Source organism: Mus caroli, chromosome 2 (assembly GCF_900094665.2).
Source record: "Mus caroli chromosome 2, CAROLI_EIJ_v1.1, whole genome shotgun sequence".
NCBI lineage: Eukaryota > Metazoa > Chordata > Mammalia > Rodentia > Muridae > Mus > Mus caroli.
Window position 1 is genome coordinate 26,043,697 of NC_034571.1, and position 14,020 is coordinate 26,057,716.

Consider the following 14,020-nt stretch of genomic DNA (forward strand, 5'->3'; position numbering starts at 1 on the left):
CTGGCCTCGAACTCAGAAATCTGCCTGCCTCTGCCTCCCAAGTACTGGGATTAAAGGCGTGCACCACCACTGCCCTACAATACATCTATCTTTAACTGCAGTCATCCACAGGTATAAAATCAAGGCCTTGTTACCAGATGGGTGAGGAGCCCATGCCCACCCAAATTGAGGCTTGGGAGGTCTCCTGGCTCCACCACAGTCACTGCTTCCAGACACATCTGTCATAAACACAAACTGGCCACGGAAACAAATTTAAGGCCTTGTTCTCAGAAAGATGTGCCACCATTTGGAGTCCACAAACAGAGAAAGGCACAACCAGAACCAAAACCAACCAAAAAAAAAAAAAAAAAACGAGAAAAACATACAGCTTACAGTAACAAGTACCAACCAGAAGGTGGCGCTCTCACACGTGCCAACTCACAGTACTGCACAGATGTTTACTGAGACCTGTAAAAATTACCATGGCAGTATAAGTCATTTATCTTTACACAAGTTTTCATTCTACTCTGTAGATCTCACAGAAATCTTCTAACATTTAGACAAATTAGCCGCCACACAAATCACAAGCTTTTGAGCCACTTTGCAAGTACTCACTTGCTCAGACCTCATAGGAAGCTTCTGACACTCAGATTCCTTAGCAGGGCTCAAACCTAGAAGAATTGCCATGGCAACACAAGCCACCAGGTTCCACACAAATAAATCATCTCAGCATGACTGGAAGAGTTCCACATTTACCTTTACACAAGCTTGCTCTGTTCTGATCAGCAGATTTCACAGAAAGCTCAGACAAATTCAGCTCTCAGACAGGCAAAAAGCAGGAAGTGTAACACGGTGTTACAAACATAAAAAACAAAAATACCTAGACTGGTTTTGCCCCTTCAGATTGCTAGTCCTGTGTGTCATGGGGAACTTCTCAGCCAACACACCAAATGTACTGCCAGGGAATGTGTATTACGAAAAACAAGACAGGAGCTGATCTGATGCATCTCACAGCAGGGTCTTCTATTTGAAGTCGCTCCGACCCCTATCCAGTGCACCACTTTCATGCAGGAGGGTTTTGGTGGTGGTGGTGAACCCTGAATATCTATCAGGGCAAGGCTTTATAGTAAGCAGCAAGTGGGGGGCAGGGGAGGGTTAAGCATGCAAGTATCTAATTGGAAAGCTACTGTGACCTTTAACATAATTGGCTGGTGCTGGAGTCATATCATAAATTTAACTTCCTGTCACCAACTGCATCGGTGGTCGTTAGGCAGCGGGTGGGCTTGTAACCTGGGGATTACCTTTGTTGTTTGTTGGGGGAATAACCTGGAGACACTGGTCTTGTTGGGGATTAGTCTAGAGACTGGAGCTAGGCTTGGGTTTTGTTGGGGGCAGGGGAGCGGCAATTAGAAACTAGTGCTAGGTACCAGCCTATTTATCTGAGTTCAAACTTAGATCAGGTTCTCTAAACTGCAGTCTGAACTTAAACAATTTGGCCTCCCAAGTACATCCTTGCTGTTTTCAGACCCACTAAAAGAAGGCATCAGATCCCATTACAGATGATTGTGAGCCACCATGTGGTTGCTGGGAATTGGGCTCAGGACTTCTGGAAGAGCAGTCAGTGCTCTTAACCACTGAGCCACCTCTCCAGCCCCTGTCCTCTGTCTCTTATTTGTGGCATGTGATGGCTTCCCCTCCTTTGGAAAAGTGGCATGAGTTGAGCCCCGTGCCCATGGTGTGAGGTGTGGCTGGCTTAGCACTCACTCAGATAAGGTAAGGCTGTCCTCAGGGTGCACTTCCCTCAGTTACCTGTCCGTGATCCATCACATATAATGAATATCTTCTGCTCCCCATCTTTTTTGTCCAGCCTGGCAACTAAAGTCCCGCCTACCTATTCTCCCCCGTGATTGGCTGTCACCACTTTTTTTTTTAAAGATTTATTTATTTATTATATGTAAGTACACTGTAGCTGTCTTCAGACACTCCAGAAGAGGGCGCCAGATCTCGTTACGGATGGTTGTGAGCCACCATGTGGTTGCTGGGGTTTGAACTCTGGACCTTCGGAAGAGCAGTCAGGTGCTCTTACCCACTGAGCCATCTCACCAGCCCGGCTGTCACCACTTTTATTTAACCAGTCAGAGAAGCTAGGTGAGCAAAGTTCATACACATCATCTGGTGGCTGTGATACTGTGCTTGTCTAGACTACAACCAGATCTTCAGGTCCAGTATTTGACATTTGAATACATAGCAGCACCAGACCAAGCACTGCTGTAGGCATAGGCCTCTTTAGACTACTTCCTGCTGATTAGGGGCATTGGGTTCCATGGGGGCAGATCTGTTTGTTTGTTTTCAGTTTTTGAGACAGCGTTTCTCTGTGTAGCCCTGGCTGTCCTGGAACTCACTCTGTAGACCAGGCTGGCCTCGAACTCAGAAATCCGCCTGTCTCTGTCTCCCAAGTGCTGGGATTAAAGGCATGTGCCACCACTGCCCGGCCCATGAGGCAAATCTGTCATCCATCCTCAGGATATCTCCAACCAGCAATCCAGCAAACCAGCAATAGCAGCAATGGACCAATAGCAAATGCAGCAGCAGGGACCAGTGATAGCAGGGCCTGCAGCCATCACAGGCCCTCTCAGGGTTCTCAACTTTATTCCCTTTCAAGAGTCCCCAGAATTCCAAACATAAACTATCTGCAGCTGCCAATAATCCTGTCCCTCCTAGAGCATGAGACAATCATATTTATCGGCTGTGCACAGTCTGAAGCAGCCCCATATCCCACACTTGGGATTAAAACAAAATCATGTTCATGAAATATAACTGTGTTTTTAGAGAAACCAAAGTTCCAGGCTGCAGAGATGGCTCAGAGGTTAAGGGCATTGACTGCTCTTCCAGAGGCCTTGAGTTAAATTCCCAGCAACCACATGGTGGCTCACAACCATCTGTAATGGAATCTGATGTCCTTTTTCCGTGTCTGAAGACAGTGACAGTGTACTCACATATATAAAATAAATAAATCTTTTTAAAAAGAAAGAAAGAAGAGAAGAGAAGAGAAGAGAAGAGAAGAGAAGAGAAGAGAAGAGAAGAGAAGAGAAGAGGAGAGGAGAGGAGAGGAGAGGAGAGGAAAGGAAAGGAAAGGAAAGGAAAGGAAAGGAAAGGAAAGGAAAGGAAAGGAAAGGAAAGGAAAGGAAAGGAAAGGAAAGGAAGCAAAATTCTGGTCACCTGAGCTGAATCCTTCACCCTAGAACTGCAGAGGCTGCACAGTTCAGAATATAATGGGTCCCAAGAACTGAAGCTATAGGACATTGTGAGCTGCCTGTCACTTAACTTGGGTTCTCTGCAAGAGCTGAATATGCTCTTTAAAAAACAAAATTATGTTGTCTATATAGGTGTTTGCCTACAAATCCTTTGGTGTTACAGATGGTTGTGAGCCACCATATAGGTGCTGGGAACTGAACCTGGGTCCATTGCTAAACCAACATGTGCTCTGAACTGCTGCACCATGTCTCCAGCCTACAACTTTGTCTTTTTTTTTTTTTTTTCTTTTCATTTTTTCCAACAGTCTGTGGTGGCATACACCTTTAATCCCAGCACTTGGGAGGCAGAGGCAGGCAGATTTCTGAGTTCCAGGCCAGCCTGGTCTACAGAGCGAGTTCCAGGACAGCCTGGACTACACAGAGAAACCCTGTCTCAGAAAAACCAAGCAAGCCCGAGTTTCATCATAAGATGTTCAGTGTATACTGTGTATTTGTATGATTTCCCTCCATTGCCTTCTTGCCCATCAACACCTGCAGACGCCCTATTTCCCAATGTATCTTTTTTTTTTTAAAGAATTATTATTATTCAGGCTAGAGAGATGGTTCAGAGGTTAAGAGCAGTGACTGCTCTTCCAGAGGTTCTGAGTTCAATTCCCAGCAACCACATGGTGGCACATAACCATCCATAATAAAGTCTGGTGCCCTCTTCTGGCCTGCAGGTATCGATGCAGGCAGAACATTGTATATGTAATATATAAATAAATCCTTTTGCAAAAAGAATTATTCTATGGATATGAATACACTGCCGCTGTCTTCAGACACACCAGAAGAGGGCATCTGATCCCATTACAGATGGTTGTGAACCATCATGTGGTTGCTAGGAACTGAACTCAGGACCTCTGGAAGAGCTCTTAACAACTGAGCCACCTCCCCAGCGCCATCCCCCAATTATCTTTTAATGTATAATTGGTTTTGTCCCATGCTAATGAGTGTGGCTCTGACTGTACACTTTCAGCCCTATTTTCTTCAAAGTTTTTATGTATCGGTCTTCCTCTGTCTTAATAGGTTGTAAGGAAGTTGATGTCTTAAAATATTCATAAATTAAATACTATTTATCTGAAATGTAGGAAATATCTTTAGCCAGCCCCTGACGTACGGACAGGAAACACAACATACATCCCAGGCCAAACCCTTTAAGTGGGTTGAAAAGTATGACCCTAGCATAGCTGTTTTCTCTAACCTTACTAGCAAGCTTAGGTTCCAGGCGGCTATCAATAGCTACACCTGCGTCCTTCTGTTAATCAATCTAGAGAAATCCTTCGCTCGTTTGGTGGCAGGAGGGTGGGTGCACCTGAGGGGTCTGACAGATCTGGGGTTCTGTCCTGTTTAAAAGCAGGGCCATGTGAGGTGTACATGGCGAGGCGGAGCCCGACGTGGAACGACCAATGGTAAGCGAGTAGGGCGGCACCAGGCCCCAGCTACGTCTTAAAAGGGCAGCTGAAGGGCGTCGGGGGCCACACCGGCACAGGCTCCTTCACTCTTTGCTAACATCGGTAGCGTCCTTGTCCTCCGGTAGGCATGCGTGCGCTGCGGGCCGGCCTGACCCTAGCCCTGGGCGCGGGGCTGGGCGTCGCGGCAGAGCATTGGCGGCGGCGGGAGGGCAAAGCGCCCGGGCTGCTGGGCCGAGTGCCATTGTTGCCGGTGGTCGCGGCCGATCTTCCCGCGCTGCCCGGGGGACCGGCGGGCGGCACCGGGGAACTGGCCAAGTACGGGCTGCCCGGCGTGGCGCAGCTCCGGAGCCGCGAGTCCTATGTGCTTAGCTACGACCCGCGCACGCGCGGTGCGCTCTGGGTGTTGGAGCAGCTGAGGCCAGAGCGGCTCCGTGGCGACGGGGACCGTCGCGCCTGCGACTTCCGCGAGGACGACTCTGTGCACGCGTACCACCGTGCCACCAATGCGGACTACCGCGGCAGTGGCTTTGACCGCGGCCATTTGGCCGCCGCCGCCAACCACCGCTGGAGTCAGCGGGCCATGGACGACACCTTCTACCTGAGCAACGTAGCGCCTCAGGTAGTGTCGGACCCTGGTCGCCCGCCCGACTGCAGCGTCTAGATCTCACTTTACACGTGCACCGTGGCGGGAGGGAGGAATCCTACAGTGGCACTGCAGAGTCCGGGGTTCATCCTTCTTCAGCCTCCCGTGGGAAGCAGTGCACCAAGTAGTGAAGGGCTGCAGCAATGCCGGTCAGCAATCCACCCAGTGTGCTTCCTCAGGGAACCCAGGAGCTTGACTCCTCAGTCTACCCTGCTGGCCTAGGGCACACTGTTAGCACTGCACCTGCTCCCAGCAGGGTCTTGATTGTGAAGTAGGTTCCTGGCACATCCACCTAGTGGATGGAGATGGACAGAAGACCACATCCCACCCCACACCTTATTGTTGCTCACTTTTTAGAGACAGGGTTTCTCTGTGTAGCCCAGGCTGCCCAGGAACTCAAGAGATCCGCCTGCCTCTGCCTCCTGAGTGCTGGGATTAAAGGTGCACGCCAGCCAGCACTGTCCAGCCCCCGTGCCTTTTTTAGAGCTTGACCTGAGGTTTGGGAGTTTCAAGGGACCTTAGGGGTCTCTGAATGACTAATGTCCCCTCCTTCCTCCTTCCTTTGAGCAAGGAAAAAGCTTAGAGCATTGGAGTGCCAGGAAAGTGGCTAGCACTGGCTCAAAAACTGTAGTCACAGAGCCCCAAGGAGGGAGCCCTTCTTTGAGCCCTTGTCCTTCAAATGTTTGGGCATTGACATTAAGAGCTGGGGCACCCCTAATGGAAGGTCCGGGGTGTGCTCCTGAGCCTCGCTTCTCCCACCAGGTGCCACACCTCAACCAGAATGCCTGGAACAACCTTGAGAAGTACAGCCGCAGCCTGACACGAACTTACCAAAATGTCTATGTCTGCACGGGGCCTCTTTTCCTGCCCAGGTAAGCCTGTAGCTGATGGGGCCTCCAACTCCTGTTCTCCAACCTTGGGCTTTCTGTGTCACTGTAGCCGGAGACCTTTGGGTGGCCTAGAACTCTGCTGTGCCCACAGGTGCCTGGGCCCCACACCTGCCTTTGCTCCCCCTCACCACCCGTAACCCGTTGCTGCAGGAGGCTGTCACCGTTGCCTCTGACGTGCTAAGGATTCCTGGCAGACAAATGAGCTGAGCTCCTCGGGAGGGCACAGAAAGCAACAGCAGCAGCACTGGCTGCAGGAGGCAGCGGCTGCTGAGGAAACCAGAAGCTACAGGCATCTGCTACAGGCCATCTGGCGTGGCGCGGTGTGGCACCAGCCGAGCACCAGGCTGGCCTCCCACTCGTGCTTGTTAGGTGTACTGCCTACGGGACAGGTTACAGTCACATGAGCATAGGTGAGCATCAGGGTCTAGAGAGCTCATTCCTCTAGCTGCGTTTATTACCTCCCATTCTGTCTGAAGCAGTATTGGGCAGAAAAGCTGAGGTTAAGCATTGGTCCCCACCTTACATATTTCCCAGACCCAAGGAGGCACCAGGCCCAGCACAAACTTCTTGCTTGTTAGAAGTTAGGTCATGGAAGGCTTCCTGGAAGAGGTGACCTTGCATGTAACCAGGCCTCTTGGCCATGTGTGCCCTGGTCTATCCACAGGACCGAGGCTGATGGGAAGTCCTATGTGAAGTACCAGGTTATTGGGAAGAACCACGTGGCAGTGCCCACACACTTCTTCAAGGTGCTGATCCTGGAGGCAGCCGGTGGGCAGATCGAGCTACGTTCCTACGTGATGCCCAATGCCCCCGTGGATGAGACCATCCCTCTGGAGCGGTTCCTGGTGCCCGTCGAGAGCATCGAGCGGGCCTCGGGATTGCTCTTTGTGCCCAATATTCTGGCTCGAGCTGGAAACCTCAAGGCTATCACTGCTGGCAGCAAGTGATGGTGGAGGACTCACTGGAGGCCCTGGGGAGATGGGCTGGCTCACATTAAAGGCAGTTATTTTTGGAGAGAAGACTTGACCATCTCTACTCCCGTGATCCTCCTGTCCTGCTGCTTCCTCTACGTCCTGGGTCCAGAAAGTGGGGAGGCGGGCCTCGACCCCACCTGGGTGAGACCAGGCTGCAGAGCAGCCAGCGAGATGAGTATAGCCTCCTGGAAGAAAAGAAGTTGGTTGGGACCAGGAAGCCAGGCAGCATTCCCAGCTGCTTGTTTTCAGGCCCCATGTGGGACCTACCTCAGAGTCAGGAGGGATACTAGTGGAACAGTAATTAGTGACATGGCAGGACTTCAGAGACAGGGAGACTGGGACTGCCCGTCTGCAGAGTCACTGCCCCTGAGGCTGACTGTAACAGAGCCTCCCCCCTAATATCCACAGGGACCGCATCCCATCCTAGTCTCCAAGATGGGTGCATAGATCCCGTGGATGCTCAGAGCTTGTGGCACACTTTCCCCCCAACACCCAGAGGGACCTAGGATACAACCAAGGAAGCGGAAGCAAGAAGCCCTGCAGAGGGACAGACAGACAGATCACCTGGGTCCCTCAACCTAGGAACACAGGGCTACCACAAGGCACGGGGCCAGGACTGCAACTCTTAATTGCTCTTGTGTTCAGTCCCTGCTACTAGTTGACTGTGGTAAAGATCCCAATTTCAGAAAAGCTCTTTAGGCTGGGGCTGGAGAGATGGCTCAGTGGTTAGGAGCACTGGCTGCTTTCCGGGAAGTCCTGAGTTCAATTCTCAGAATACACATAACAGTTCATAACTATTGACACCTGTAGCCTCCTGGGATCCGATGCCCTCTCCTGACGTGCACAAGTACATGCAGACAAAACATCCGTAAGTAAATTTTAGAAAAGGCACGCAAGGTGGGCTGCAAGAAGTGGGTGCCTGTGGCTGTGGCTCACCTCAGTGCGGATGGTACGGCTGCCCTGGCTAGGGCATGTGTTGACATAAAAGTCGAAGAGGACACTGGGGTCAGCCACTTCAAGGTTCGGATCAGCATCCACTCCAGCTTCTAGCCCTTGGAGGCCTCCAAACACCACAAGAGCATGCCTGGGACCCAGAGAGAGAGACACTGACTTCAAGGCTCCACTGGATGCAGGCTCCAGAGCTTCAAGTTCCTAACCCTCTGTAGAGCAGGGCCCAGTTCCTGTTCTAGACAGCACTCACCTGAAGCTGGGCAGCTGGGCAGAGGCCACGTCAGAGCCACGTTCTGATGTCCCAATGGTCAGGTCGTACCCATCCTGGAAGGGAGCCTCAGCAAACACAGCGCCTGGGGGTGGGGCAGGCTCAGGTAAAGAAGACACCTACCGCTCTTGGGAAGTTGACCTTGGCTGTGGTAGGCAGAAGGAGCTCCCAAGCCCCAGACAACATTCAGCAGCCATGATACTTGTCTTGAGACTGCAAGGTCTCGCTCTGACATATCTAAGCTGGTCAGTGAGATTCCTGTGCTGGCCTCCCTAGTGCTGAGACCGCAACAGGATGGGGGCCAAGCACATCCTGTTCTCAGGGAGACTAGGGTACCAGAGATGTGACCAGAGGCTAGAGGAGGCACCTCCTAAACATACACACCATTGGGTAGGACAGAGACCCTGATCTGACTTGTGGATCTCACAAGTGAGACAGATGGACATTCAGGGAAGGGACTTGAGTTCTTACTGAGGCAAGAGGCCAGCCGGACAGTGTAGCCCCAGTAGAGACCAGCTTTGGTGCGGGGGTCCTGTGATGACACAACTGTTCCTTTGTATGTCTTGCATTCTGGGAAACAAAACAGGCTATGAAGACCAAGGAAACTGGTAGGTAGGGGCGGCTTGGAAGCGGCTCTGAGCCAGGCAGCTCTAAGGGCCCAGGAAGCTCCCCCTACCTGGGAGCTGCTGCTGGTTCAGTCGCACGGTCACCCGAAGTCCAGGGTCCAGTTTCTTGTCAATCTTCACCTCCTGAAGAGAAGCTAGAGGGAGTGAGTGAGTGCCACACCATGAAGGGGACACATTGTCAGAGATCCCAGGTCAGCCTGCCACGTCCAGGGCCCATGGAGGCCACAAGAGGGCACCAGATTATCTGGAACTGGAGTTAACTGCCATGTGGGTGCTGGGCACTGAATGTGGGTCCTCTGCAAGAGTAGCCAGTGCTCTTTAACCTGAGTCACCTCTCCAGCCTCGAGGGGCTCACAGCTTGAGCCCTACTTTGGGTTAACTAGTGTTTCACAGCAGGCCTGGAGTTCAGGTCTCCTCATTCATGTGTCCTTACCTTTTATAGCTAGCAAGTGTCCCCAAGTGTACCACAGCCCGCCTTCCCACCCCTACCTTCTTCATTCCACAGTTGACCAAAGAGCCATGGCCTGCCTTGGTGGGCCGGTCCACCACGACGCCTTCTCGAAACTCAGACTCTTCGTCCTGACGCATGTGATGAGGGCTGTCCAAGGGGTTGAGGATTCCTGGGCAGGGAACAGGAGGTGATGACAGGACCAGGCTCTACCCCTAGCCCGTGTTCCCACCTGGATCCGTCTTGGTGCCTAAGGATGAGTCATGGGAAATGGGGCAGGCACACTAGCTGTACCTGCAAACTGCAGATCTTGGTGCTTGGGGAAGAACGCCTTTCTCAGGTACCTAGGGAGGAATGCATCTGTCAGGTCCATCCTGGGGAGGCTGCCTCCCAACCACTGCCCTCACCTCACACTTACTGTGGACACTCCAGGTACTGCAGGATGCGGGCCAGCTGGACACATGCCTGGCCTTTCTTGCCAACTCCCCTGAATTCTCCTTCCACACTCCTGGAAAGATTAAGACAGGCCTCAAGATCCAAGTGCTGGGCTTATTGTGCTCTCTCTTTTTTTTTTTTTTTTTTCATTTGTTTTTGGAGACAGGGTTTCTTGGCGTAGCCCTGGCAGTCCCAGACCTTGCTCTGTAGACCAGACTGGCACTGAACTCTCAGAGATCCACCTGCCTCTGCCTCCTGAGTGCTGGGATGAAAGGCATGCACCACCACTGCTCAGCTCAAGTGGCCTTCCGATCTCCAGAACCACACTGGTGTTTGTACACAAGCACCATAAAGAAATGCTAAGCACAACCCAAACCATCCACGTGCTGAGCTTCAGCATAGACCATGGGCAAAACCCTGAGTCCACTCTCTAGCACCAAGGGAGAGAAAAAGTGCGTCTGCAGCTGCCTTTGAGAGCTCCTTCCAGGCAGCCAGGCAGGTGACAAGGAGCAGGACAAAGCCACAGCCACCCCTGCTGGTCCTCCCCTCTCCCCAGAGACTCTTACTTGGTATCTTGGCCCTCCTCATCGAACACCACAATCTCATCCACACAAAAGATGGTGCAGGCTCTGGCGATCTGGCCAGCCAGGTAGGTGCGGAGCTCAGGTGACTGGGCATTGTCCAGGATGGAGCCTGGCAGGGCCACACTCAGAGTGTAAGGCCGTCCTAGCAGGGACAGGGTATGTTCCTGTCAGCCTGACAGGCTGTGGACCTTCCCTCCCATGCATGTCCCCATGACTCAGAGATTCAACTTACCTCACGACCCAACTGCTTACCTTGGTTGGTCCTCTGGGCCGCCGCCTCTTCCTCCTCCTCCTGGCGCTTAGCCTCTTCCTCTTGGGCACGCTGCCGCTCCAGTTTCTTCATTAGCTTGAGGTCCTTCCACTTCTTTTTCTCCTCTTTTTCTGGAGAATTATTGGGGGGAAAGGACTCGACATGGGGAGGAGAGTTCCTTCTCGCTGGGCTAGCCTAGGCTCTGGAGAGGCTGCCACCACAGCTCCACTTGGATACACTGAGACCCAAAGTGGGCTCGGCGGGGCATTAGCTGGTTTGTGGGAAGGGAGGGCTCAGTGCGCTTGCCCAACCCGGCCTCAGCTTTTACTTACTCTGCTGTTTCCATTTTCGCCATTCAACCCTTTGGCCATGTTCACCCTGCAAGGAAGGAGGAAGATTGAGAGGCTGACCGGTCACACATAGGAGGGGCGCATCCCCTCCGGGCTCCCGCCATCTGACTCTCTCAAACCAGGGTAGAAGTACACAGGGACTCGCCGTGCACAAAGGCTGGGATCAGGTCCGGGAAGCTGAGGAATGAATCCCCATTGGGCAAAAGAAGAAACAGAGACAAGGGGAAGACAGGTATGGCCATAAAGTCGCCCTAGTAATCAGAAAATAATCCAGGAGAGGACTCAAGACACTGTCGCCCCGCGAATCAATGTAGATCGGACCAGCTAACCCTGCAAGCTCAGGCTTCGGGCGAGGGACGAGGGGAGAGGAGGGAGCAGAAGACCCGGGCCGACACCACTGGGACACCCTGCAGTTTCCAGGCCTAGTCCGGAACCCATCCGTCCGTACGTACCGGGCCACACGGACGCTTCCTCGGGCGCTCCGCCATGTTTCCAGGCACACCACGCGCCTGCCAATCAGCCTTGCCTCTTCCGGCCCCACCTCCGCGGAGCTGCCCAATCAGAGGCCCAGCGGAGAGTGGGGCGTGTCCTGGGTTCCAGGCTGAGGCGGAGCTCAGAAACACCGTGTGCGAGAGCGGAGGCAGCTGCGTTGGTATCCTGTCTCCAGGGCAACGAGTTCGCAGCACCACGCTGTCCTGAACCCAGTAAGGCTCATGTGCCGCCCTTTCCATTGTTAGGTACCCTGGTGATATTTAGCTTCCATGTTATATGTAAGGAGATCCTATTGGAAATTACAAAAGAGTAGCTTAATCCAGTTCATTTGCACTTTCTTTTTATTTATCCATTCAGTTTCCTGGGAATCCAACTAAGGGCCCTACACATGCTAAATTTAGTGCTCCACCAGTGAGCCATATTCCCAGCCTCGTCCAGACTTTATTCTTTTGTTTTTTAAAGATTTGTTTCTTATTATACATAAGTACACTGTAGCTGTCTTCAGACACACCAGAAGAGGGCATCAGATCTCATTACGGATGGTTGTGAGCCACCATGTTGTTGCTGGGATTTGAACTCAGGACCTTCGGAAGAACAATTGGTGCTCTTACCCGCTGAGTCATCTTGCCAGCCCCAGACTTTATTCTTTATCAGTTTAATTCATTTGTTTGCATGTAGTACTTTAAATTTTTTAAAAAAGAAATTGATACAGGGTCTTACTATGCAGCTTGGACTGACCTCAAACTCAACCTTCCATCAACCACCTGAGTGAGTGCTGTGATTGATTGATTGATTGATTTTTGGCAGCCCTGAGGATCAAATCCAAGGTTTCCAGCATGCAAATCACTGACCAACATTCTGTGTCTACTTTAAAATCATTTTAAGTAAAGAATGAGAAGATAGGACTGAAAGAAGTCCCTGTAACAGATTTTTTAGCTGCTGCTATAATAGCAGCCATTGTATCTGGCATGGATTCCAGAGGGATTGTACCTAGGGTTTGAAGAAGCCTTTTGTAAAGTTATTGATTGTTGTCTGAGGTTTTATGGGGTTGCTCTTCCAAGGATTCTCAGAGCCTTTGCATAACTTAGTCCTGAGACATACCTGACAAACCAGGACGTCTCCTGGGACTTGCTTAGGTACACCTGGGAATGTAGGTTATGCCTGAGTATTGCTTAGGTATGGTTCCTTCAGAGAAGCCTAGATAGGGTAGCAGGTTTTGATATACAGAAATTGACTTGCTACAAGTGCCTTTTGTGTAACAGTAAGGAGGGTCTGCAAAATGTGTGTGAAGTTCGATGCCTGAGAGGATGAGCCCCTGCTGCTGAGAAGCCTAACAGGTCCTGCAGTGTCTCCTTTTCTTTGCTCTCCTGTATAACCCAGAACACCAACAGGTTCCTTCCAAAAACACTTTTCTGCCTGATAGTTTTATGTTAACTTTTTGTTGTTGTTTTTGAAACAGGCCTTACTATGTAGCCCTGGCTGTCCTGGAACTTACTATGTAGACCCGGATGGCCTCAAACTCAGAGATCCTCCTGCGTGTGCTGAGCAAGTGCTGGGATTAAAGGCTTGCCCGGCTTGTATTAACATTTTACAATGATCCGATACTTTGTTACAGTTGAGGAACAATACTGACACATTATTACCAACCAACTATAGTTTACATCACTCTTTTGAGTCAAAATTTCTTTTTGTCTGTTTTGCTTGCTTTGGTTTTGTTTTTTGAGATAATGTCTATCTTCCTGCCTTATCCTCCCAGGAGCTGAAATTACAGGTGTGGGGCACCCTGCTGTGTGAATTTTGACTTTATTTATATGAGTGTTTTGTCTGTATGTATGTGTGTGCACCACAGTCTTGCCTGGTGTCTGAGGAGGTGAATGGATCCCCTGGGACTGAAATTATAGTAGATTGTAAAACACCATTTATGTGCTGGGAACTGAACCCAGGTCCTCTGGAAGAAAAGCCAGTTCTCTTAACCACAGAACAATCTCCTCAGCATCCCAAGTTACTTCTTTGAGGTGCAATGTGGGGAGGCATGGACTCAGAGGCCTACTGTGTAGCTCACACAGGTCTTTGTAGTGGGGCAATGTAAGAAAGACACCACCCCACGCTAGTGCTGGCTACTCTCTGGCCGCAGAAGTCTGGCTGCCTCTATGGCTAGCCCCATGCAGCATCCACTCATCTCAAAGGTTATTTGTTTTTTTGTTTTTTTTTTAAGAATTAGTTATTTATTTTATGTATATGAGTACACTGTAGCTGTCTTCAAACACACCAGAATAGGGAATTATAGATGGTTGTGAGACCCGTGTGGTTGCTGGGAATTGAACTCAGGACCTCTGGAAGAGCAGTCGGGCCGGGCGTGGTGGCGCACACCTTTAATCCCAGCACTCGGGAGGCAGAGGCAGGCGGATTTCTGAGTTCAGGGCCA

General features: G+C 51.1%; 2 protein-coding genes across 2 annotated transcripts; one reads left to right on the forward strand and one right to left on the reverse strand.

The window, feature by feature from the left end:
* Nucleotides 1-4,707: 4,707 nt before the first annotated feature.
* Endog (endonuclease G) lies at nucleotides 4,708-7,236 on the forward strand. Its single transcript, XM_021155945.2, has 3 exons — nucleotides 4,708-5,303; nucleotides 6,090-6,199; nucleotides 6,882-7,236. Exons 1-3 carry the CDS (start codon nucleotides 4,812-4,814, stop codon nucleotides 7,162-7,164), a joined length of 885 nt encoding a protein of 294 aa, XP_021011604.1. The 5' UTR covers nucleotides 4,708-4,811; the 3' UTR covers nucleotides 7,165-7,236.
* On the reverse strand, nucleotides 6,625-11,628 carry Spout1 (SPOUT domain containing methyltransferase 1). Its single transcript, XM_021155944.2, has 12 exons — nucleotides 11,556-11,628; nucleotides 11,086-11,131; nucleotides 10,756-10,884; nucleotides 10,486-10,645; nucleotides 9,903-9,992; nucleotides 9,779-9,828; nucleotides 9,526-9,656; nucleotides 9,087-9,159; nucleotides 8,882-8,980; nucleotides 8,393-8,495; nucleotides 8,128-8,275; nucleotides 6,625-7,376 (listed from the first exon to the last, which is right to left on the reverse strand). Exons 1-12 carry the CDS (start codon nucleotides 11,589-11,591, stop codon nucleotides 7,284-7,286), a joined length of 1,158 nt encoding a protein of 385 aa, XP_021011603.1. The 5' UTR covers nucleotides 11,592-11,628; the 3' UTR covers nucleotides 6,625-7,283.
* Nucleotides 11,629-14,020: the final 2,392 nt, after the last annotated feature.